Consider the following 26,594-nt stretch of genomic DNA (forward strand, 5'->3'; position numbering starts at 1 on the left):
ACTCCATAGAATTGGCCTCTAAGACCCACTGGGACCTCTTGCTATTATAGTTCATTGGTTCAAGTGTTCTTTGAGTTTTTGTGGTCCCAAGCTTAATGGGTTCAACATTGACTACTTTCCATAACCACTTTTTGATATGGCACTGGCTGGCTCTATGGTGAGCTTTTAATTCATTTAAGAGATTTATCACAGAGTTGGAAGAGATCTCAGTGGCCATCTGGTCTAACCTATTACTGAAAGGGACTATTATAGTAGGCAGCAAGGTGGTACAGTGGATAGAGGGCTGGGTTTGGAGTCAAGAAAAGTCGGTTCACATCCAGCCTTAGCTATTTCCTGGCTGAGTGACCCTAGGCAAGTCACTTCACCTATCTCAGTCTCAATTTCCTCATCTGTACAATGGGGATAATAATAGCACCTTGTTGTGAAGATTAAAGCTGATAGCACATAAAGTGCTATTTAAATGTGAACTACTATATATAGTATACCTTACAAATGATTGGTCTTTAATGGATGTTACCAGGAGCAGCTATCAGTTAAATTATCAACAAATATTTATAGAATGCCCATATGCTGGACATTTAATGTCATTGTAATTTCTGCGAGGGCAGAGAACTTTGTCATTCAGGTGACAAAACTAATATGTAGGAGGAAATGAGTCAACAAGATAAGAGAGGATATAATTGAGTGCTAATCACATGGTAACCAAAGAAATTCCATACAAATCATTCAGCAAGCATTTTTTTCCTTTGTTCTTTTTTTTCTTTTTCTTTTTCTTTTTCATTTTCTTTTTTGGTTTTCAACATTCACTTTTATAAGATTTTGAGTTCTAAATTTTCCCCTCTCCCTCCCCTCGCTCCTTCTCAAGACAGCATGCAATCTGATATAGGCTATACATGTACGATCACATTAAACATATTTCCACATTAGTCATGTTGTGGAAGAAAAATCAGAACAAAAGGGAAAAACCATGAAAAATAAAAAACAAGAACAAAAAAGGAAAAATAGTATGCTTCCATCTACATCTGGACTCCATAGTTCTTTCTCTGGATGTGGGTAGCATTTTCCATTATGAGTCTTTTGGAATCGTCTTAGATCATTGCATTGCTGAGAAGAGATAAGTCTATCAAAGTTGGTCATTGTACAGTGTTGCTGCTAACTATATACAATGTTCTCCTGGTTCTTCAGCAAGCATTTATTAGATGCCTACTGTGTGCCAGGCACTGTGTTAAGTGGTGGGGGGATAGAAGGACAAAAGACAGTTCTTGCCCTCAAGGAGTTCCCAATCTAACGGAAGCACTGGCTAGGCACTAGAGATACATAACACACACACACACACACACACACACACACACATTCCTTCTTAAACAGATACTTACCAAATACCTAGTTTATATTTTCTTGGAAGTTTTCCTCTTTCTAGAGTAAGTGATAAGAATTAAATTATTTGCTCTTGGCTCCATTGATAAAATGGCAGTAGAAGAAGCAAAGCCAGAATCCTAGCCAGAGATGCCCTTCTATCTCTCAAACCATCCAGATAAAGTAGAGACTAATTAATTATGTGGTTTTGCATTGGGGATGTCAAATGGCCTACTCTCAAGTCTGTTTTTTATTATTGTGCTAGGCACATTTGACTACTATGATTTTCATCCTGCCAGAGATATAATTAAGCAGGTTCCTACTATGGTTATTATTTTGTTCTCATGTCATCATTATTAATAATAGTAATACCAACATCAATAATATTAACATTACTAATATAATTTATTTTAATAACATCAAATAATAAATAACAAAATAAATTAAATAATTGTGACAGCAGTTAAATAATATGTTAATTAAATAATTATTAATAAAAATCTGTGTGGCCATTTAGCAAGTACTATTAACTTTAATGGTTAACAAAATTTAGGATCATAAATCTGGAGCTGGAAAGAGGCCTTGGAGATAATTTATTTCCACTACCACTCCTTTTATAGAGGAGGAAACTAAGACCCAGAAAAATGCAATGACTTATCTAAGGTCACACAGGTAGTAAGCATCAGAGGTAGTATCTCAACCCAGGTCCTTCTACTCCATAGCTAATATTCTTTTCATTATCTGACATACGTGGGAATTCAAAAAAAGATTCAAGGAGCAAGCATCCAGATACAGAGAGGCAGTCTGTGGTAATGGATAGGCAGCTGAACTCAGGGTCAGGAAGACCTGGGGTCACGTCTTGCTTTTTACACATCTTAATTATTTTACTTCGGCAGATGACCTCACCTTGCACTGTAGTCAGGCAACCATCTATAAGATTAAATTGTAGAGAAGGTGCCAACCTTCATTGGTAGAAGGTGCTTTTTCAGGAATGGTTTTCTAATCTATGAAATCATAGGCCCAGACCACACCTATACATCCCTCCTGTTTTTCTCCCTTCCCCGCAACAGCCACACAAACCCCACATATAGAAAATTCAGATTACAGAGTATTCTGGAGACTCCTTGTACATCCTGATCTTTTAATATCCTTAAATCCCAGGATGGCACTGGTCACGAGGACAGGACCCATGCTCTGAATCACTTAACCTTGATAGGTAGAATTGATAATGTTGGTGTATGGAGCTCTGCCCTGGAGAGGAAGGAACATCAGGGGACTACATGGGCCATTTTAACTCCTGAATGGAATTATCATGATATGATTCTAATCTAGATCCCAGCCAACATAACTCAAAACATATCTGACCTGAGGATGGTAAAGGAGGGGAAACTTTACCTTTTTTAATGAATTATTTTTTAATTAAGGATTTGTTTTTTCTCACTCCCATTCCTAAAAAGAAAAACAGAAAGGAAAATAAAACCTTTGTAACAGGCGTAGTCAAGCAAAACAAATTTAGGAGCACTTAAAAAAATTATTGTTCTGGAAATAATGATAACATACCCCTCTTTGATTGGGAACACTGTGAGGACAGAGCCTGTGTACCTACCTCCTTTTGATCTCTGTGTTGGTGGCTATTTATAACAAGAGTTTGGGGAAAGGAGCTTCCTGATTAAGTTTGGCTGGTGACTTCTTAATTCTGCTACCCTTCCCCTTTCTATTATATAAAAATGCTTTTGATTCATCGAGTTTATTTTTATGTGGTTTCCAAGGCTTTACTTCAAGTGGGTTTGATCTGTCTTCTGGCAATTTCTTTTGGGTACCACTTGGATATGAATTCTTTCAGGGAAGGGACTGGATCTTCCTAATCACTACTCATGGTTTTGTTTGTTTTTCTCTGAGGCCTGCTCTTCTCCTAGTGTGCCTAATTAGGATTTGCCCTAGGCAAAAATATTTGAATTGGTGATTTATTTGGTGTTCTCTGATCTCCAATTTCTTGCCCTTCCCCCTTTCTTCCATTCTGTATACCTTTAGTGCCTTTGCTCTGAGATTATCCACCGTTTATCTTGTGTGGAATAGTAGATACAGTGCTGGACCTGCAATCAGGAAGATTCATTTTCCTAAGTTCAAATCTGGCCTCAGACACTTACTAGCTATGGACCCTGTGCAGGTCACTTAACTCTGTTTGCCTCAGTTTACTCATCTGTAAAATGAACTGGAGAAGGAAGTGGTAAACCGTTGCAGTATCTTTGCCAAGAAAACCCTAAACCCCAAATGGGGTCATGAAGAGTTGGACACAACTGAAAATGACCTAAGAACATCTTGTTTGTACGTAGTTGTATGTACAAATGTCTCCCCCATTAGATTGTGAGCTTCTTGAGAACAGGGACTGTCTTTTACCTTTCTTTGTATCTCCAGCACATAGCACAGTGCCTGGCACATAATATGCCCTTAATAAATTCTAGTCGATTGACTGATTGATATACCATAACTGTATTACTCCAGTTCTTTCCAGTGGTCAATTAACAGAGTAACTAGCTTAAAATGTTATCCTTCCAAGGAATATTTACATTGTAATGGAGATCTCTTAGAGAGCAAACAAATCTTCAAGACCTGGCTTTAATGGTGTAATTTAAGGAGCCATCATGTAAATGTGGGATGGAACACCCTACAGAGAGCTCCTTTAAATTTTATAAGGATTATAAGATTTCAGAATTGGAAGGGATCTTGGGCTGCCCAATCCAACCATATCTTAATGAAGATTTCCTTCCATGTGGGCAAATGAATTTAGCTTCCATTTGACAAAATATCATTTCTCAATGCATCCCATTCTGCTTTCATTTCCAGAAAGGTTTTCCTTGAGTCAGAATAATGGCTTCTGTGAAACTTCTCCCTATTTATGGCCTCTGGAGCCAAGCAGAAATAAGTTTAGTTCTTCTATATCACAATACTTTAAGAATTTAAAAAGACTGATATCTCACTCCTTCCCCCCAGCTGCTTCTTCTCTAGACGAAACACCTCCCCCCATTTTGTCCAACATAGGATGGTCTCCAGGCCCTCATTGTTCTAAATGTCCTCCAGTTTGTCAATGTCCTCACAAAAATGTGTCTAGAACTGAATATCTCACTATAGATGTGGTCCTGTTGAGGACGACATTGGGACTAATTTGGGGACCCCAAAATTCAAGGGTAAGCAACGCAGGTCACCTTGAATGAATTTGACCCAAGCCTTCATACAGCCAAAGACAAGATTTATTAAAACAACAGTAGAGGTGGGCAAGATTTTAAAAATTCGCCCTGCTGGCCAGATTTAGGAATCTGAGCCTTTATAATGAGAATGCAACTGGGCCAGACTCTTAAAGAATCTGAGCATTTGTGACACTTGTATTAATAAATGTGCCAGACTCTTAAGGAATCTGAGTGATTTAATGGGGGTAAGATGGACACTTATATACAGAGGTCAAGGAGTGGCCAATAGCTTGGGAGACTGGGAGGTAACAGAGAAGGACTCTGAAGGCTGGTGCCCCAGGCGAATGCCAGGGACCTGGGGCTTGTGGGAAAGTCCAGGACCATCTCCTTTTTGAGGTCCAGATCCCAAACACATGGTCTTTTCCTTTTAGGGGTTCAGATCCCATTCCCATCAGTCCTACCTGAGTAGAATACTATAACATCCCTAATTCTAGATGCCGTGCTTTTCTTAATGAAGAAGGCTAAAATGGCATTGAGTTTTTTTAATTCTTATGTCATACTGTTGACTCACTTTTTAGCTCACATTTGACTAAAATTCTACATCTTTCATATAAACTGTTTTTTTAGTCACCTCCCCCATTCTGTCTTTGTGAAGCTGATTTTTTAACCCATCTGTAGAACTTTACATTTACTCCTATTAAATTACATCTTATTGATTTGGTCATATTTAGTTGTTATCCACTGTATCACAGAATTTGAGAGTTAGAAGGGATCATCTGGTCCAACTCCTAGACAAAAGGAACCCCCCAATATGATGTACCCAACAAGTGAGCTATCCATATCTCTAAGAAGGGGAAATCTATCTACTACCTCCAAAGACAGTCCCTTCTGCTTTTGGACAGCTCCATTTCTTAGGACCCATCTTTGTAATTTCTTCATATAGCTCCTGGTTCCCTTCTCTAGGGCCAAACAGAAAAAATTAGTGCTTCCATATGGCTTCCATTCAAATACTTTAAGCCTGGTAATGTTTCCTTCTGCTGTCTTCACTAGGCTAAATATTCCTCATTCCTTCAACATATCCTTATATGACATGGATTCTTAGCCCTTCCCCATCCTGACTGCCCTCATGGACATTCTCCAGCTTGTCAATGTCCATCTTAAACTGTGGTGCGTAGAACTGAGCATAATATTCTAGATCGGAGTGGGGAACCTGTGGCCTCCACTAGGTCCTCAAGTGTGGCCCTGTGAATCCAAACTTCACAGGGCAAATTCTCTTAATAAAAGGATTTGTTCTGTAAAACTTGGATTCAGTCAAAAGGCCATACCCAAGGACCTAGAAGGCCACATGTGGCCTTGAAACTGCAGATTCCCCACCCCTGTTCCAGATGACCACTGACAAGGGCAGAGGACAATGGAATTATTGCTTCCCTATTTCTGAAGCCATGACCTCCTAATGCAAGATCAAAGATCAAATAGCTACCACACCCTACCCTGACAACCTTCAATCCCCATCATATGTACAACATCTTGTTCCCTCATCCTGGACTTGTGAAGTTGATTTTCTTGTACCCAAGTTCAATGCTACTTTTTTCCCTTCAGAATTTCATCTTCCTAGATTCAGCTCAGTTTTCCTGTCAGATCCTTTTGGATTCCGACTCTGACATCCAGTATGTTAGTAATCCCTCCCAACTTGGTTCCATTTGCACATTTGATGGGCATGCCCTCTGTGCCCTCATCCAAGTCATGGATAAAAATGTTAAGCAGTCCACGTGCTTGACGTACACCATTGAAGATGCCCTACTGATAATGAACCATTAACAATGGAACTTTGAAACCAACCAGCCAACTAGGTCTGAATCCAGCTGGTTCTGATGGTGTTATCCTTTCATCTATATTACTCCACAAGAATAGTTGAAGATGCTCCATTAAGAGCTTTGCAAAAAATCTGCGTAAGTCATACCCACAGCATCCTCTCAACTACTGGTCATTTAATGTCTTTGGTCTCCTCTCTATGCTCTTGAGCCTAATCTTTATCTCTTTATCCCTCCATCCAGTACCCAGCTCTCCTATTTTCTCTAGGTCTCTACTTAATTGGATGTCTTGAAACTTTCTGAAATATGGTTTATTTATGACACTCTATTGTTTTCTAAGCTAACAATCATTTCCGTTGCCAGGTAAATGTCATTTTATTGATATTGAGTAACTTTATCTCTGGATAACAGATTGTTTCCCAAGTCCAAAGTTGTCTGTCTTTCCTGTGTTCCCTAAGTTTTCAGCCTCAAGGTCTACATTTTTTTATCCTGAAACATGATGTGCATTTAACCATTCTTTTTAGTTTCTATTTTTAAGCCCCTAGTTAGGGTCCTACTTATTTATTTGAACCTGGATTCTTCTAAAAATCCATCTTAGCTAGTCTCCTAACCTCTCCCCAAAATTTCTGCTTGCTGCTTAAGTAATTTTCCATGCCTTGCTGTATTGCCCAACTCACTCCATTGCTGCTACTCTTTCCATTGACCTAGAAATTAAATATGAACTTCTGACTGGTCTGTTTTCAAAACTCATTACAATTTAAACTAGCCCTACTGATTTTCTTCTTCTATCAATTTAACTTCTTGACTTTATCCAAGGCATGTTCTGTATTTATGAAACACCCTTCCTTTTGAATGCCTATCACACCAACCATGTCCCTTCCCTTTTTTAAATAGTAAAGGCCTATGCCTCCTCTAGGAAGCTTTCCTCTGGTTTTGATCTTCCCATTTTCTAATCTAGCAGTTCACAAATTTTGGACCGTGGGCCAAAGCAACTTCTCTTCCAACACTCATTTTCATCATGGCATGTATGTATGTATGTGCGTGTGTGTGTGAATGTATGTATATATGTGTGTAATGTATGTGTGTGTGTGTATACACACACCTACATATATCCCTGTATTTTTCATATAGCCTATGTAAAAATGTATATCCAAATATAAATTTCATGTATATGATATATATGTATTTGAATAATGTAATACATAAACATAAAATGCATGTATATAATATGCATATATATATATATATATAAACAAATAAAATGTATTACGTACAGACAACCCAAAGAATATATACAACCATATTAATTTCTTCTTTCAAGAAGCGTATGTATGGGCATGATAAAATAAACAGCTAATCCTATGGATGATCTGTACCTAATACATTTTATCTGTATGTTATATGTGTATACACATACATACATATACACACACATACACATACATGTCATCCTATGGGTTGTCTGTACCTAATACATTATATCTGTACCTTATTTTGGTATTATACACACACACACACACACACACACACACACACACACACACACACACATATATACACACACTCACACCGTACATATGTATGTATATACATTTGGGTTGTTTGTACTTTGATATTTTTATCTGTACCTTATTTTGGTATTATATACACACATATATATACATATATACACACACTCACACTATACATATGTATGTATATACATTTCGGTTGTTTGTACTTTGATATTTTTATCTGTACCTTATTTTGGTATTATATATACATAGATACATAGATACACACACTCACACCATACATATGTATGTATATACATTTGGGTTGTTTGTACTTTGATATTTTTATCTGTACCTTATTTTGGTATTATATATACATAGATACATAGATACACATATACACACACTCACACTATACATATGTACGTATATACATTTGGGTTGTTTGTACTTTGATACATTTTATCTGTACATCATGCTATATAATGCGATAACTTACAGATGGAGGTCCTATTTATTAATTATATATTTTTTGAAAACCTCACTTCCCTCCACAAAAAAGCAGGAAAGTGGCTATGGTTTATTTTTTACTTTATAGCTATAGTGAAGTCATTGGTTATTAATACTTCAAAAAGCTCTTTTCAAGGTTATAACACCATGAGAGCATTGTTAGTAATATGCTGAACAATTTTTAAATGTTTGAGGAACTTGCCAATATAATGAGCAAAGACTCTTCTGATGACTTTGCCCCAGCCCTCATATTTGCACTTTACTTCAAGGGGATCCATGCATTCTTTCCCTTGTCTAGTGATGGAGGGTGGTTCTCTCCAGCTGTTAGCCAGGGAGGCTGATGAGGTGGGTTTTGCTTTTTTTTCTTTTTGTCTAGTGGACTTGTCCATCTCTGCTTTAATCCTCTGTCTTCCAGCTCAATGGAGATTCTCAGGCAAAAGTTCAGCGGATCTTGCGACTGATCTCTGGTGGCGGCTTGTCCATAACTGGGTCACACATCTTGTGTGGAGACTTCCTATTCAGCGGCCACACCGTTGTGCTGACTCTGACTTACCTGTTCATCAAAGAATGTAAGTCTATAGAGTTTTGCTACCTCCCCTTATTGATTCCCATGGGAGAAAAGATCACCAAGGCCTCAAACTGATTTGTGTATAGTGCCTTGGTCTTTTCCATTGGAAAGCTCTGAAAGTCACTCTACAAATCAACTCGGTTGTGTACCTATGGATTATCTTTGAAAAAAAAAAACAATTTCAATCTTGGATTGGCTTCCTTCTGTCACTAAGTGAGCTTCCAGGCTACCTCCTTCTCCTGAAAATCAACCCATTTCAGTGTTGGTCTCAGCGAAACATTGCTAGAAAGTCAGGTAACAGCAAAGAGAAAATCATAGTACATTCCAAGCCAAACAGCAGTGACCTTTGGGATTATTTGGACCACATACCTGCTCATCAATTCAGATAATTGAAAATTTATTTGGTTTAGTTTTAAAATTTATATTTGTCTTAGCATATCTGTTCTTGCTCTGTCTGTAGTTCATTAGATTTCCTCATAGAAAGTGCCTACTTGAGCATTTGAAAACGTGGGCAAGGCTTTTCTTCTGTAGAAGGATTACATTCCATTTTAGGCAGTAGGGACTAATGGGAGGAATGCTGGATTTGGAGTTGGAAGACCTGCACTCCAAACCCAGCCCTACTATGCACCGTTGTTGTGTGAGCTTATGAAAGCCACTTCTTAGTGTCTCATTTTCCTTATTGGTTCCCTGGGAGCCTTGGATTAAATGGCTTCTGAAGTCCTTTCCTTTGATCCTCCAGTGTGAAAAGTGACTATATCTAATCCAAGTAGCACTCAACTTTGGAGTATCTCCATCTTTGTGTCCTGAATAAATGCCCTAGTCTCCTGCTGTCATGTGGAAAAGTGATCAGCTTCATTCTGCTTGGCCCCATTAGGCAGAAGCAGAAGCAGCTGGGCTAAGTTGCCTGTTGGTAGGTGGGGGAGAAAGCCTACCAGCAACTAGAACTTCACAAATGGAACGGGCTGCCCAGGGCAAGGAGGTAGCGCCTTCCGCATCACTGGCGTTCTTAAGACTGGATATACTCCTGGTCAGCAATGCAATAAAGAGGGCATTCTTGCCTCTCTGAGGTCCCTTCTTATTTTCACACTTCAAGACATTACAAAAAGCAATCTCATCATCTTAATCTCATCTTAATCAGACTTAAAATTCTCATATTGAGGACCTACTGTGTGTGCTCCAGGCTCTGTACTAGATCCTAGAGCTTTAAAACAAAAAGAAAGAAAGAAAAAAGAACAGTTCCTACTCCAAGGAGTTGAAATGACTTGTTCAGAATCATTCAGCCATTATATGTCAAAGGCAGAATTTGAACCCGGGTCTTGATTCAGAGACTACCATGCTGCCTCTCTTCATTTTCATAGGATTACTATATTTCTAAGTACTGTGCTCCATTATCTATCATCTCCAAAAAGCTTTCTGAAGTAATGATGTTCGGTGTGCCCTTCCTCTATTTTTAGCTCCCTGTAAAAGCTAGTCAAAATGATCCTTCAGTTTTTAGTTTTGTGGTAACCCCCAAATAACTCAAGCCAATAATACTATTTAAAGCTCTGCTCAGACCTCTTTTTGCACATTATCAGGCATGCCCTTTAGCAGAGAGCTGGCCCCTACAGCAAGTCTACCTGGCCAATGCAGAGGCTATAGAACAATTAAGAATGTATATACCAACCACTGTGTAACTGTAAAATGCTCTGCAAATGTGATGGTTATTAAAAAAAAAATAGATCTTGTGAGGGCATGGGTTTTTTTTCACGATCCAAGAAGTGATTTTTTTTTTTGCCTTGTAGTTGCCTAAGACTTTGCAATTTAATGTTGTATTGGGAAAACTTACAGTGCGATACTTTATAATTCTCTGTGAAAGAACATAGTTCTCTAAATGCAATATTAGCTGCTGTGATGGATGAAAGATGAAATAACTGAGGAAACAAAGGTTCGATATTCCATGCATATTGATTTTTTAAGCAATGGGAATTACCCAACAAACTGGGACCAGACCACCTCAGCTTGGGCTGGACCCCAAATATAAAGGGAGATAGACTTTTATACATTAAAAACAATTAATTAAGGCCAATTATTTAAAAGGAAAAATAATATGTTAATAATCTGATTTCTAATTGGATGAAAGATTAAAAGTTGGAAGGGTAAAGGTGAACAGGTACAATTTCCCGAATTCAGAAAAAGAGGGGTACCATTTTCCCCAAGTATCTCTAAACAGTTTAAGGAACCTGTAAACAATAACTGACTGATTAGTGTGGGGTCAGTTTTCAAATAAGACATGGTTTGCTTGAGATGTACAATTGTAAGAAAACTCTTGGTGTCAATCTCTGGGTCTGACTGGGTGTCTGGTCAACTTAACCTACGTCCTTAGTCAACGGTCTCTATGTAGTAGGTGGAGGTGGTCCAGTTTCCCAGCCAAACAATTCCCAGATTCAAACAATACAATAAGGTTTTCTCCCCATTCCCCCAACTGCGTAAAGTTTTTTTCAAGACAGAATTTGGATTAGACCCATAATAGAATAGAAAAGGAACTGAGCTAGCTCCAGAATTGATTGAGTCACAAGATGGAGTCAGTGTGGTTCACTCAATTCCCACAGTTATCCACTTGTTGTCCTAATCCTCTTAGTTCTAGCACTGCTTTAAGACTGTCATTGAAGCCTAGTTCTTAATTCCTGGTCAGGGATTCTTAACCTGGAGTCTGTGAACCTTTTTTTTTTTTAATTTTGATCACTGTATTTCAATAGAATTTGTGTCCTTTGTAAGTTTACGTATTTTGTTTTATGTATTGAAAAACATGATTTTGAGAAGGATTCCGTAGCCTTCACCATAGGCTAGAGGATTCTATGATACATACAAAAGATAAAGAACCCTTAATTTAGAGTTTGGAGGCTTTTTTTTTTGCACTTAAATATTGTTATATTGGTAGAGTAACCAGTAACATAACCTATCTCTCTGAGTAGAGAAGTTTAGAGGACACCATGTTTAGATGGTCCTGTTTGAAAGGCTTTTAAGAGTTGGGTGAGTACTCTATTATGGAAGATTTATGGGACAGTGTGGACAAGAGTCTCCCAGGATACCATGGCATGAGTGGATTTAAGAGCTCTCCAGTGGGCCAAGAAAGCAGTAAAGTTACTGGCCCTGGTGAGGTCCCAGCTCTGTCAAAGTAGTCTACTAACTGGTATGGTGGTTTTACATTTAGCATTTAATTATAGGCCACAGGAGATGAGGATGTGTTGTGTGTGTGTGTGTGTGTGTGTGTGTCCACACCACAAGTACCAGTTTTAAGTTCTAAATCAAAATGTTGCTTTGAGGTTGTAGCATAATTTGTAGGTGTTCACATAGGACGAAATTATGGTTTGTGTGTTTTTGCCCCCACTCGTGGTGATAAGCATCACTTAAGGATCTACTCTGTATTTTGCAGAAATTCTTTAACTTTGTAATTAGCATCCTCTATATGAAAAGGTCAACTCAACAGTTAGGCCCATACACTATGCAAATATCACCTTCCAAGTTGGGCCGGATGCAGTATGGCTGCTGTGAATTAACAGTGGATCTGGGCTCTTTCAAAGGCATGCTTATGTCTATTTTTCGCTTCTTTTCATTTCTGTGGGCTCTCTCCTAGTTTGCTTTCTGGGAATTCCAGATTTTATTTATTTAGTTGTTACTTTGGGAACAGGCTTCCTCGGTAGCTAAGCAGGTACCTTCTTTGTAACCATAAAGCATTATATCAGCAAGAGCCAGTATTACCTTAAGGTGATAGACATTTTTGTAACGTTCATGCGTATCCCAAGTTTTTATACATACTCCTGTTGGATCCTCACCACAATCTAGTAGAATAATAGTCAGCACACAAGTATTTTCATCCCCATTTTATTGATGAAAAAACTGATTAAGAGGGACCTTTATAGATCATTTATTCTAATCTCCTTGATTTATAGATGAGGAACCTGAAAGGTTAACCAGTTCTCCCCAGGTCACATAGCTAGTAGGCAGCTAGGTTGCACAATGGGTGGATCACTAGGTCTGGAGTCAGGAAATTGTTGTTGTTAAGTTGTTTCAGCCTTGTCTAACTCTTTGTAACCCCATTTGGGGGTTTCTTGGCGAAGACATTAGAGTGGTTTGCCATTTCCTTCTAAGACCTGAGTTCAAATCCAGCCTCCGCAGTGACTCTGGGCAAGTGACTTAATCTCTGTCCACCTCAGTTTCTTCATTTGTACAATGAGAAAAATAATAGCACCAACCTCAAATGAGGTAATATTTGTAAAGCACTTTGTAAACCTTAAAGCACTCTACAAATGCAAGCTAGTAGTGATAGTGATGATGGTGCCAAAATTAGAGTCTAGGTCTCTTGACTCAGGCCAATGTCCATTATACCAGACTGCCTTTTGCAAACATAATCTGAAGACTCAGATCCATAAATAAATTAGACACACAAGTCAATGCAAAACATTGTACAGCATCCCAGCACTAATTCTGCCAGTGTACAGACCTCCTATATTCCATAGTCTATGATAAACCTCTACTCCCCAAGGAAAACTGGAATATAAATCCAAGCTCTGCTACAGACTGTGGCCTTGCGTAAATCAGTTGTCTTCCATTCCTCAGTGTTCCATTTAGGAAAATGGGGATTTGCTATTCATGGGAATGCAATGGTTAGGAAATCAAAACACACTTGGGAATAAAAATATCAAAAATAAATATAGTAAATTATAGTAAGAAACCTATTTGAAGGATCTGCTCTCAGATCTTATGTAGTAGCTTCCTATTGGAGATCATTGAGCATTGTGCCCAGCTAGTCACACATTCACCATTCTCCAGACTACAACAGCTGATGATCTAGGATTCCTTCCTCTCTGACTTGACCTTGACTCCTCGTTCGGCAAAGAGGATTGTCAGTAAGCCAAAACATCTCTAAATCTTCCATTCGCAAGTAGATGTGGCCTGCCTCGTACTTTGAGTTTGGGCTCTTTTAAGATCAGCAGTGAAGAAGCATCAAAGCATAATGGACAAAAGCCCTGAACTTAGGATCAGAGGACATGGGGGCTGGGTTCATGTCATGGCCCCAGCATTTATCAGCTCTGTGACCTTGAGTAAAGACTCCTAACCTCTCTGAGTCTCCATTTCTTTATCTTTAAATGGGAATAACATGTGTGCTACTCTTGGCAAATGGTAAACGTGGGTAGCCAGGTAGCATTTGAGTATAAAAGATAATTTGAAAGGAACAATTTAGTACCAGGATATGGGAGTTCAAGGTGAATTCCAGTTCTGCCTCTTTGGTTCACTCTGTGATAGGACCATGTGGTGCTGGCACAAAGAATTTCTCTGCTTATCCCTTTAGTTTCTTATAGCTGACATGTGCTAGTCTAGCACCCTCTTGTGGTCAGGGTGAGAAGTTAGTCAATGACTGGAGAGCAAGACTACTGTTAAGGTTTGGGGGGGATGGGGTAGCATGGCCTATGGAGGCTACATATTTGCTAGCACAGAGAGTTGATTAGGGGAAAATTATATGTGAAATTTTTTGTGTACTTAGTCATACAGGACAAACTGTTTTGCTCCAGATAATCATAACATCACATTCAACTCACACCTCTGCTTTCTCTGTATGTATTACTCTTTCTAACTACCCTAATAATGAGAAAGTTTTTAGGAGTTATAAATATCATTTTCCCATGTAGGAATGTAAAGAGTTTACACTTATTGAATCCCTTATGATTTCTCTTTCCTATTTACCATTTTGTACTTCTTTTGTATCTTGTATTTGAAAGTCAAATTTTCTATTCAGCTCTGGTCTTTTTATCAGGAAATGCTTGGAAGTCCTCTATTTCACTGAATATCCTTTTTTTTTTCCCCTGAAGGATTATACACAGTTTTGCTGGGGAGGTGATTCTTGGTTGTAATCCTAACTCTTTTGTCCTCGGGAATATCATGTTTCAGGCCCTCGAATCCTTTAATGTAGAAGCTGCTAAATCTTGGATTATCCTGACTATGGCTGCAGTGTTTTGTTTTGTTTTGTTTTTTCTGGCTGCTTGCAGTATTTTCTCCTTGATACAAGAGTCTGGAATTTGGCTGGGAGTTTTCATTTTGGCATCTCTTTTAAGAGGTGATTGGTAGATTCTTTTAATTTCTATTTTACCCTCTGGTTCTAAAATATCAGGACAATTTTCCTTGATAATTTCTTGAAAGATGATGTCTAGGCTCTTTTTTTGATTATGACTTTCAGGTAGTTCAATAATTCTTAAATTATCTCTCCTGGATCTATTTTCCAGGTCAGTTTTTCCAATAAGGTATTTCACATTTTCTTCTATATATATTTTTTTCATTCTTTTGGTTTTTTTTATTGTTTCTTTTATTTTCTTTCTTTTTTTAGTCAATTGGGGTTAAGTGACTTGCTCAGGGTCATACAGCTAGTTAAGTGTTAAGTGTTTGGTCTGAGGCTGAATTTGAACTGAGGTCCTCCTGACTTCAGGACCAGTGTTCTATCCACTGTACCACCTAGCTGCTCCCGTTTTATTGTTTCTTGATGTCTCATAAAATCATTAGCTTCTACTTAGTCAATTCTAATTTTTAAGGAATTATTTTCTTCATTTAGCTTTTATATCTCCTTTTCCATTTGGTCAATTCTGCTTTTTAAGGAGTTCTTCTCTTCAGTGAACTTTTGTATATCTTTTTCTATTTGGCCAATTCTACTTTTCAAGGCATTCTTCTCCTCATTGGATTTTTGTACCTATTTCATCATTTGGCCTAGTCTATTTTTAAGGTGTTATTTTCTTCAATATTTTTTGTGCCTATTTCACCTAGTCTATTTTTTAAGGTGTTATTTTCTTCAATATTTTTTGTACCTCCTTCTCATTTCTCTTCCCAATTTTTCCTCTACCTCTCTTACTTGATTTTTAAAATCTTTTTGGACTCTTCCACGGCCTGAGACCAAATCAGAATTTTGACTTTGTTGTCTTCTGAGCGTGTATTTTGATCTTTGTCACCATAGTAACTTAATACAGTCTATGGTTTTGTCTGTTGTTTTCTAATTATCTAGCCAATTTCTTGACTTTTAACTCTATGCTAAAGTAGGGCTCTGCTCCCCAAGGGGAAGGGGCACTGTCCCAAGTTGTGCAGCTGTTTTCAGAGGTAATTCTGGAGACCTGTAAGTTTTTGGCTCTTCCAAGTTGGTGTGATCTAGGGAGAGCTTCTCTCTTGAACTGTGCATGGGTTTGTGAGCAACCACAAGCACTCTTTTCAACCCTGAAACTCTGATCGGGGTCCCTGCTCCCCTGAGGGCTGCAAGCTCTAAGACTAAGACCCAGGACTGTGACCCAGATTCAAGTATGAGCAATGCAAGAGTCCTGCCCCAGTACCAACAAAGGGACCCCTGTAAATTTCCTTCTGACCTATTGTCTAATTCCCTTACCATCTGTGGGCTAAGAGGTCTGGAAATCGCTACTGTTGCCACTGATCCAGTCACCCCAAGGCCTGCTCCTGGTGTGCTGGGGCCTAGTCTGCTCTGGCACAGCCTGCACTGGACTACACTCCTCTCTTATCCTGATGCAACAGACCTTTTCTGCCAACCTTCTAAGTTGTCTTGGGCTAGAAAATGTTTCACTTTGTCTTTTTGTGGGTTCTGCTGCTCTAGAGTTTATTTAGAGTCACTATTTAAAGGAATTTGGAGGAGAGCTAGAAGAGTCCCTGTTGCCCTGCCATCTTGGCTCCACCTCAGGAGCTAATTGGTTTCCTTTTAATCCTTTTTATTTTATTTTGTGCACTTAAGAGCATGATTCTGAGAAAAGGGCAATAGGCTTCATCCAACTGACCGAGGATGGGTTTTTGATACAACAAAACTGAAAATGCCCAGATGTGGCTTCACATCTTCATTTTCCAAGTGGTAAAACCCACCAAGGTAGTGTCAGAGAAAGGACCCTAGGCAGCTGGCGTCTGCTGGCCTTCTGGGCCCAGGTCAAAGTTATGCCTTAGGGCATTGCAGTCATTTTAGATATTTTCAGCAGCTCATAACTGGCTTATCTCTGGAAGGAAGAATAATGTGCATCTTTCTGCTCCGCAGACTCACCCCGTCACTTCTGGTGGTATCATTTGATATGCTGGCTGCTGAGCGCTGCTGGAATCATCTGTATCCTTGTGGCCCATGAACACTATACTGTTGATGTGATCGTTGCTTATTATATCACAACAAGACTCTTCTGGTGGTACCATTCCATGGCTAATGAAAAGGTGAGAGTAACAAATACTTTAATGTAGGAGGGAAAAAAATGCAGGTTGATGTGAGAAATGAAATGATCTTCTAATTCCACGTGGTTTTACATCGCATAGCCTTAGAGAATGTGGCTCTGCCACTGATACACCATGTGGTTATGACGCAGCCACTTAACCTCTGCATCCATGACCCCTTCTTAAAATAAGGCATAATAAAGAACTTATGAGTATGGCTGACTTCATACTTCCAGGATCTATGATTTCATCAGTGTGGGTACTATACCTTCCACAGGTAGAGATTGAAATCCTTAGGAAATTTTCATTGTGGGCTTCTGCCCTCCCTCTAGACACCTCTTGGTGATCAAACTTCTTGTGATGAATTCCCCTAAACTTGGAGCAGCTAGGTGGTATAGTGGATAGAGTGCTGGAGTCAGAAAGATCTGAGTTCAAATCTGGCCTCAGATACTTCTTAGCTGTGTGACCCTGGGCAATTTAATTAATTTCTCTTTGCCTCAGTTTCCTCACCTCTAAAATGAGGGTGATAATAATAGCACTTATTTCCCAAGGCTGTGAGCATCAAATGAGATAACCGTAAAGTGCTTAGCACATTTGTCTGGCTGGTAAGCACTTAATAAATGTGCATTTCCTTGCTTCTTTCTATAAGTATTCACCTTCATAGGTTGTCTTTACATTATGGCTGTTCCTTCTGAACCTATGGATGTATTTGCTTACATATCTTTTTTTTTTTTTAGAGAACAAGGGGCCAAAGAAAAAATGTTTGTGTAGTAGGAACCACTTTTGATGTAATAGCAGTTGGGAATGAAAATATATTTTAATTTCAGATTCATTAAGCCAGTTGATCAGCCTGCATATTAACCAAGGTTACTTGCCCAGCTAGTAAGTGTCTGAGGCTAGATTTGAACTCAGGTCTTCCTGAATCCAAGCCTGGCAGTCTATCCACCAAATCACATTAGCTGTCCTAGTCTAGGAGGCCTAGAAAGGGAAATGGTTCTGTAAGGGCTGGTGTTGCCTGAGCTAATGTAGCATTGAAGCTAAACCTTGACATTTGGGTCAGATTATGATGGTTGGAGATGGGTGATGGGGGAATATTTGAACAGAGGTGCTGAGATGAGAAAATAAGATGTATTGAAGTGAGAATTACCAGACCAAGAAACATTTATGAAGCACCTACTATATGTAAGGGACTGTACTAGGTACAAATGATACAAAAAAATAGGGGAATCAGTGTGTCATCATCTAAAGACAGCTGCCTCAAGAATACCTGGGCTCCAGACCCTTCCCTATCCCATTCATGCCTATGTGGCTTGGAGTACCAAATCATTTCCTCTTGGTGCTCCAGGAAGCCTCTCTAAAATGACTAGACATTGTAGAAAAAAAGGCACTGACCCCCTTTGGAAGAAGGCATTGAGAGCTCCCAGGTCTGGTCCCCCCAAAATAAGGCATAGGCACAAGAATAAGAGATAGAGTTTACATTCTGATGAGGAGCTTAAATTCTAAATTAAAAGTTACTTCGCTGAGAGCTAAATGCTGTTTGTTTACTGTAGTGAAATTAAAATGTGATACTAATAAAAATAGCTGTTTCTGGAAAGTGAATATTGATTTTATAAGCTATTAATTATTTTCTATAAAAATTTTTTTCCCATTTCTGCTGTTTAATTAAGAGAGGTTTTTGTATTTCTTTTTCTATTCATTAGACTGGCTTTACTAATGGATGATTATAGTTTTGTCCATTGTATTTAGAGTTATTCATTCATTATTAAATCTCTCCATGTGTTTTCTTCTCTCCACATACAGAGCTTGAAGGTTTCATCACAGACTAATTTCTTATCTCGAGCATGGTGGTTCCCTATCTTTTATTTTTTTGAGAAAAACATACAAGGTGCAATTCCTTGCTGTTTCTCCTGGCCATTATCCTGGCCACCTGGCTGCTTCAAATCCTCCTGCAAAAAGTACTCACGAGTTCAGAAAACAGGAGAGGACAATGAAAAATCCACTTGAAAGGAAGAATCATGAGGAAAAAGGCATAGGCTCTAAGACCAAAACGTTTCATGCTATAACCAAAGGTAGAGTTTTGTTTTGTTTTGTTTTTTTAATAGGATTGACTGGTATGTGAAGAAGTGGACCAAATTTTGTGTAAATGATTTGAAAGATAAACAAAGTATTGTCCCGTGACATGGTGTTTATTTGTCTAGAAAAAAAAAAGACTTCTGCAGCTCTTTACCCATTGATGATGAGACCCAGGACTGTGACCAATGAGGTTGTAAAAGAGGTGCCAAAGAACATATCCCTTCCATCCCTGGTCCCATGCCATCCTTTGCCCTCCAACAATGCCCTTCCCCTCAGAACTCAGAGTACATTCCTAATCCTCCCCTCTCACCAAGCACAGCAGAATTTGGAGGTGTTTTAAACACATTATCAGGCTATATATATATATATATATAGCTACAGTATAAAGGGAATAGTAACCTAACGTTGGGAAGTAGGTGATAGCATTCTCAACGCTTGTCATTGGAGACTCAGTGAGGGTGACACCCATCCTTCAAGAGGGGCAAACTGCTGCTGTTTTCACTGCTTTTGGGGGGGTGGGGTGAAGGATAGCTTAGAACCCTGGAATGGTCACTGTTGCTACCATCCAATGAGTGACATACCCACTACTTTATACAATTTTTTTTTTTACTGATGACTTTATTTTTTAAAACAATGCTAGGCTAATGTGCTCAAACTGCAAACATGTCTGGCAACATCACAATGGTTTTACAAGTGTGTAAATACTGCATTTTTAAAGTGTATTTAATAGACATCAAGAAAACAATACTGGGATATCCATGACAGGACAATGAATTTTGCTTCTGTGTTCTGTCCACTAGGGTGTTTGAACTGTCCCTGTGCAGAAAAGGTAGATGTCATGGATTAAAAAAACACTTGTCAAGTCCTCTCCATAAGTTTACTTGTGTGTGGACTAGGTATAGACTCTAGGAATGACAAAAGATCTCTGGTCACACTGAATTATGAAGGATCCTTGATCTAAATATTTACCTCATCCTTTCTGAAAACCCAAGATAGATGCCTACAATTTTGATGTATTCTTGCCTTTTATCAAAAGACTCCACTAGCCAGAATATATATAGACAGATACTGCAGTGCTTTAGTCCTTACCCAGTGAGAATGGTTATTACTTGGTGCTGAACTATTCAGAACGAGCGTGTGACTGTTATATCTACACAGTGACTACGTGTTTGTTTATAGATTTATTTAATGAGGTAATACAAAAGAATGGATTTTTTCTTTTCAATCTTAGCAGACTGTATTATTTAACACTAGAGTATCTTTGGCTGATCTCTGAACTGATTTCCTCACATGTTTGAGGGCTATTTTTAAAAACTTCCAATAAAACCCAGCAAAAAGAAGTAACCAAATTTGCAGTAATACTAATTGTTAACACTGGGGGAAAGTAATACCAAGTAGGAAAGAAATATGTTTCCTCCCTATAATGACGATGGAAAAATACAATCAAATTTTCATCATTAGCAAGACCAGTCAGCCTTTATAGATATATGATAAGTAAACTTTGAATTACTTCAGTTTATCTCAACAAAGCACAAAGTGTCCCCCACTCTACAGCAGTTGCTGTCATCATCCTTGGTGCTAAAATTCTCTGAATGTCCTTAGTGTTACTGCCTCTCTGTAGTGGGAAATGCAGATTAATTCAAAGGGAACTAACTGTCCTCCAGTCAGCTCACTTTAAATAAGAATTATAACCTAAACATTCTTGGTAGGATTTTAGACACAAGGGTTTGGCCTCACATTCAAAATGAAGCGAACAGACAAAAACTCTGTAGCCTACATGGAGGCCGCATGGTGGCCACAACATTTTCATCACCATTTTTATTTATTGACAGATTTGTGAAGGGGACGTGGTAGACTGCTCAGAAATCCTTTCTCTCCCTAGGAACTAAAAATCACTGTGGCCCAAATAAAAGAAAAATAGACAATCCCAGAAGACTTGTAAATATTTTGCTGCTATCCAGACACTGGGAGATTGTTTTTCCTATTGGACCTCTAATGGAAGTGGAAAACATACTCTTTTTTTTTTTGGCAGTTGGGGTTAAGTTGAATTACCCTAGGTCACACAGCTAGTAACTGTGAAGTGTTTGGTCTGAGGCCTCATTTGAACTCAGGTCTTCCTGACTTCAGGGCTGGTGCTTTATCCACTGCACCACCGAGTGCCCCTGGAAAACATATTCTTATATGACACTTGGTCTTGATCATAGTTTGGACCCCCACTTTTTCCAGGTGACTTGTAATTACTAGGCTTAAACTAATTCAGTTTCCAGTTTTAAGAGTTAACATTGTCTAATAGGGGCCTTTGTAGCTCCTTTGAACAGATTTTACATTTGGGTCACACTCCTGATCGTATTTCGGACCCCCACTTTTTCCAGGTGACTTGTAATTACTAGGCTTAAACAAATTCAGTTTCCAGTTTTAAGAGTTGACATTGTCTAATAGGGGCCTTTGTAGCTCCTTTGAACAGATTTTTACATTTGGGTCAATCCTAAGTAAAAACATTGTAACGATAGTTAAAAACATGTTGCCATCCCCTTTTCAGGTCGGTCAAAGGATTTGTGCCCTCATCCTTGGGTATTCTGCTATTCAAAAGCTCTTTGTGTATATTGTAATTTAATAGATGAGGGAAAGGCATGTCTCAAACATTAAGCATATGGAATATTTAGGGAAGCAGTAGAAGAGAAATGGTGGGTGTTCTGCCCAAAGAAATCACAGCAAGGAAACCTTGGAATTTAGCCCCAGGTACCATCTTTGGAATTGAAAACGTGGGTTCACTGCCCTTACAATATTTGTCTGTATCACATCAGTTCTATTTATCAAAATCAACCAACCAATCAGTTGGAAGTAACTTAGAGAATAGAAGCCTGCTTCCAAATCCCACACGCAGTTCTGTATGGAACTTCTGGATTGGAATGTCGTATGGAAAATAGATGTTTCAGCCTGTAAAAATACCCTTCCCACTCTCTCTGAAAGCAGAACAAACCCGTGTTCCCTTCAATCTCACGCACTGGTATACTGAGTTCTACCAGCGGTGATCATAAAGTTGAGGAAAAGTTTATTGACCTCTCGGAAAATGAGTTTTGCAGTAAAACTGGATTATCTTGGGAATATTGAGACACAGAATGTTGGTCACGTGGTAGCTTTGGCGAAAGATACTTGGTGTATATTCCACTGCCCTCTGGTGGAGATACCACATACAACAAGATCTTCTAGTTTTTGATCTATTGTTTAAGAACCCCAATGAACCAAATGTTCTCTTTCCCCTCCAAAGACAGTCAAACCATCTTTCCAACCCTTTATTCATGTTTATTTTTTTCAAATGAACCTCTTTAATTGCTTCCATCATTGGCAGTGGCCCCAGAGAACAGAAAACAGGACTTATTCTGATGGCATGTTTAAATTGGTATAGAGAAAGAAAGGTTAAAATCCATTTTGAGTAGAATTTCTGCAAGAGAGATGTGCTCCTAGCATGCATGATCATTCACTTTGAAAACATTCAAACCATCTTTTAACTCAATTCCACTTTCAAAACATTCAAACCATCCTTAACTCAATGTCACCAAGCCTTATGATTGGCTTTGAAGCGGTAAAAGCCTCTGTTGGCTTTGAAATAGTCAAGGCAAGCTTACAGTCTTTCTCATCGTTTTTTTTTTCCTTTTCTTATCTCACAACTTAGTTTTTCAAATTGGAATATATTTGAAGAATTTTTTTATTTTGTTTTGTTTTGCACAGTTAGAAAAAGGTTACAGGTTCAAGCTGGTCTTACCATTTACTGCTATGGGTTTTTAAAGGAAGTGTGAAGAGTCTCTTGAAATTTGAAAAATACATGACCAAGTCAAGCATATTTTACAGAAGATGTTTTATTTTGGTGGCTTTGCTCTTTACGTGCCTGTGAAAGACATTTTCATGATATTTTATCAATGCCGTGTCAGTGCTATAACATCTTATTATTAGCCTCAAAGAGATGTTTTTGATATTGACATAAATACCGTCCCCCCACCCACCCAAGCAATGCAAATCAAGTCAGAGTTGTGTTTGGCACAAGTGCCTACTTTGATATTTTCCTGCTGCTTATTAGGACCTATTATACCCACTTAATGCTGTGTGTTCTAAATGAATCATGAATGGAAATAGGTCTTTATTGTATCTAATGAATTAAAACTGTGCTGTTTTCAGAAGGAAGGAAGAAACCATCCACATAAGCTAATCTAATTGCCAAGTTGGAATACTTTATTTAATTTACCTCCTATGCAATGAATAATGCTGCAAAACATATGGTTATGTTAAGTATACCCATAAAAAAGATTTTAAGAGGTAGCCAACTGTATTCTTTTGGAAACGTACTGTACTGTTTCAATGTGTTAAGTGCCTTGTAAAAGTACAATTTTAGGTCTATTCTAGAGTATGTTATTTTCCTGACAAATATTTTTCATTATAAAAAGGATAAATATATACTATATGCTATTATATAACTTATAGTTTTATTAAATGTGCTCACATTTTAATCAAAAATCATAATATAAATGTCAGACACTCATGTTTCCTACCCAAAAGTACCATAAGCATCAGTCTAATGAATGGAATTCATTTTCAAGGTTTTTTTAGGGAAAGGAAAAAATGCAAAAATAGTTCATTATCTTTAGAAGTGCATTTTTGTCATGACTGTGCTTTTTTTTTGTATAAACACATTTCAGTTGTAATTTAGGGGTGTAAATGCAGTATACACATACTCCTAAAATGCCAAAGTTTCACTTTTTTTTAAGTGCCTAATGGTGAGTTAAACTAATTTATGTTTCAGCACTACAGAGGACAGATAACATGCACACCATTTCTAATTCCTTTGGTTTTGCTTTTCATTTGTTTTATTTTTTAAATGAGACAGTATACTTTGTATTTACCCAATAAACTACAATGAGAGATGAATGATGTTTTCAAAATTAGTGTTGTGATTGTGTTTCTTTCTATATGAAGTGATTTGAAAGATGCTTGTTTAACTATTTGATTTTGCAAGTAACGACTTTGTCTTTTGAAGACATGCTATCGGAGATTTTGTTTAACCAAAAAAGAAAGAAAAATGGCATGAGAGAAGAGGGCAAGGGCTTATAGGATGTATCCTGAAATCAGTACTGAATCAGCCCAATTCTAAAGTCATCCAATTACCTTTGGCCCAAGGACATATACTAAGGTAGTTCCCAAGAGGATCTGTCTTCCAGATGTATACAGTCATGCTGTGGACAGGGCGGTGGCAAGACTGGCTTGAATTGTAGATTATATACTTGAAGAGGGCTCCCTTTGAGGTATCTTCAATGCTGGTGCAATGGGGCCTCTGAGTATCACAATTGGTTAAAGGGATGAAAAGGAAACTGGACCAGCCTGTGGTTAATTTCACAAATTATCATGACAAAGATGGCCTTTGCCTAACCTTATACTCATGCAGAGGATGGGCCCTTTGTATGATGGGGTATTATAGGAAATCCAGAATTTTAGCAAGCAAGCTGGAATGTTACAGGGTTTCTTTCTTAGAGTTTACATACGATCAGAGCTCAAGGCTGACTTTAGACACTCATCTAGGCTATAATTTGCACACACATAACCAATAACCATAACAGTCAACCCATGTGTTCCATTGATGCCCATATAACATCCATAGCTGAAGAGGACCATACATGAAGTGGACTCTCTGAGGACACAGACAAAAGTTATAGTCTAAGTCATAAATGACAAGTTGGGATTTACATTATTAGAAGAAATACCAATATTCACTGAGATCACAGACTTATGGAAAATATGAAGAAGATGTACCGGTGAGAAGAAAGGCAACAAATTTGTTATATTAGGCCAAAATCTGCCCCTTTTCAATTCTATCCATGTAGTTCTGACTTCTGGGACCACTGAGAATAAACCTAACCACTTTTATCTGTGTTAGCCACAGCTATCACGTTCCTTTCCATTCCCTTTCTCTTTCTCCTCCCTATCTTCTCCAGTCAAAACATCTCTACTTCCTTCAACTGAGCCTTCCTATGCATGGTCACCTTCCTGGTCTATCTTGTCAATGTTCTTTCTGAAATGTGGCACCTGGAATTGAATTTTGCCCCCATTTTGAAACCAGATCATTTGTCAGTTTCCAGTTCCATTTGTAGTTTTTCAGAGTCCATTAATGACTTAACAATCACATCTCCTAGTGTTTCCATACCCTAGGTTGTAGCTTTGTGCTGCTTTGTGACTCATTCATCCAGGGCAGCTAGCTGCTCTCCTAATGTCTTCAATTCCCTGTTAACCATTTCTCTATCCTTCCTAGTTAAAAGATTTGAGATGAAGTTAAAAATGAGTTGAATATTGCCTCATCTTCATTATCCATTATCATTGTCCCATCCATACTGAGCAGCAGACTTTTGTCTTCTTTTATCCTACACTTTTGTTAGGCATAGATTAAAAAAAACCCACATTTTGTGGTCATTAACTTACCTTGGCAGTTCATTTTTGTATTAGTTTCCTGATACTATTCCCATAAGACTGTGCCATTTTTTTTAATCCTCCCTTGGCTGACCTTATCTGACTCTTCCATACCCATCCAACAAAAATCTACTTTGGCTTCCTTAAGTAATTTTCCTCTTTTCATAGAAATAACAAATCACAGCATCTCAGAATTAAGAGCCCTCAGAGGCCATCCAATCCAACCAGTACCTGAATAAGAGCCTACAATAAAGGGCACTGGGTTTGGAGTCAGGAGAAGTGAGTTCCAATCTAGACTCTCCTACTTAGCTTTGTGGCGCCTAGGCTGCTAGGTGGCACAGCAGATAGAGCACTGGGCCGGGAGTTCATTTACTAGCTGTATGACCATGGGCAGATCACTAAATAACTGTCTGTTTCTTCATCTGCAAAATGGGGATGATAACAGCACCTACAGTCAAATGAGATATTTGTAAAGAACTTAGCACAGTGCCTGGCGTATCGTGGGTGCTACATAAATATTAGCTATGATGATGATGACATTAGACAAGTCACTTAAACTCTTAGAACCTTGGTGTATTTTCCTCCTTCCTATTTTTCCTCACTATCCTCACCCTATTTACCCCTTCCCTCCTCATTAATTTACCCACTACCTTACCCACCTATTCCTTAATCTCCCCCCTCCCTTTTCCTCTTCCCCCACCTTCCACCTTAATCTACCTTTCTAAGAATTTCTCCCTTATCCTCTCTCCTTCCTAATTCTTAATCTATACCCCCTTCTAAAAAAGTCCCTTCCTTATCCTATCCCCTCACCCTTTTGTTTCTAAATTTAGAAGACTTTTATACTTTTCTAGATTTTATATATATATAAAATTTATATATATATATATATATCTTTAACACATTTCTAATGAGAATAAGGTTCTGGCACTACCAGCACTCC

General features: G+C 38.3%; 1 protein-coding gene across 7 annotated transcripts in view; it reads left to right on the forward strand.

Moving 5' to 3' along the window:
* SGMS2 (sphingomyelin synthase 2) overlaps window positions 1-24,138 on the forward strand; it is a 112,984-nt gene extending 88,846 nt beyond the window's left edge. For all 7 annotated transcript variants that reach the window (XM_078149004.1, XM_078149002.1, XM_078149001.1 and 4 more), the window contains 3 exons: window positions 8,771-8,924; window positions 16,968-17,134; window positions 18,932-24,138. In XM_078149004.1, coding sequence (XP_078005130.1) covers window positions 8,771-8,924; window positions 16,968-17,134; window positions 18,932-19,135 — 525 coding nt within the window. In that variant the 3' untranslated portion in view covers window positions 19,136-24,138. The remainder of the gene's footprint in view (window positions 1-8,770; window positions 8,925-16,967; window positions 17,135-18,931) is intronic.
* The last annotated feature ends 2,456 nt before the right edge of the window (window positions 24,139-26,594 follow it).

Source organism: Phascolarctos cinereus, unplaced genomic scaffold, assembly GCF_003287225.1.
Source record: "Phascolarctos cinereus isolate Bilbo 61053 unplaced genomic scaffold, phaCin_HiC Scaffold_9;HRSCAF=440, whole genome shotgun sequence".
Classification (NCBI taxonomy): Eukaryota; Metazoa; Chordata; class Mammalia; order Diprotodontia; family Phascolarctidae; genus Phascolarctos; species Phascolarctos cinereus.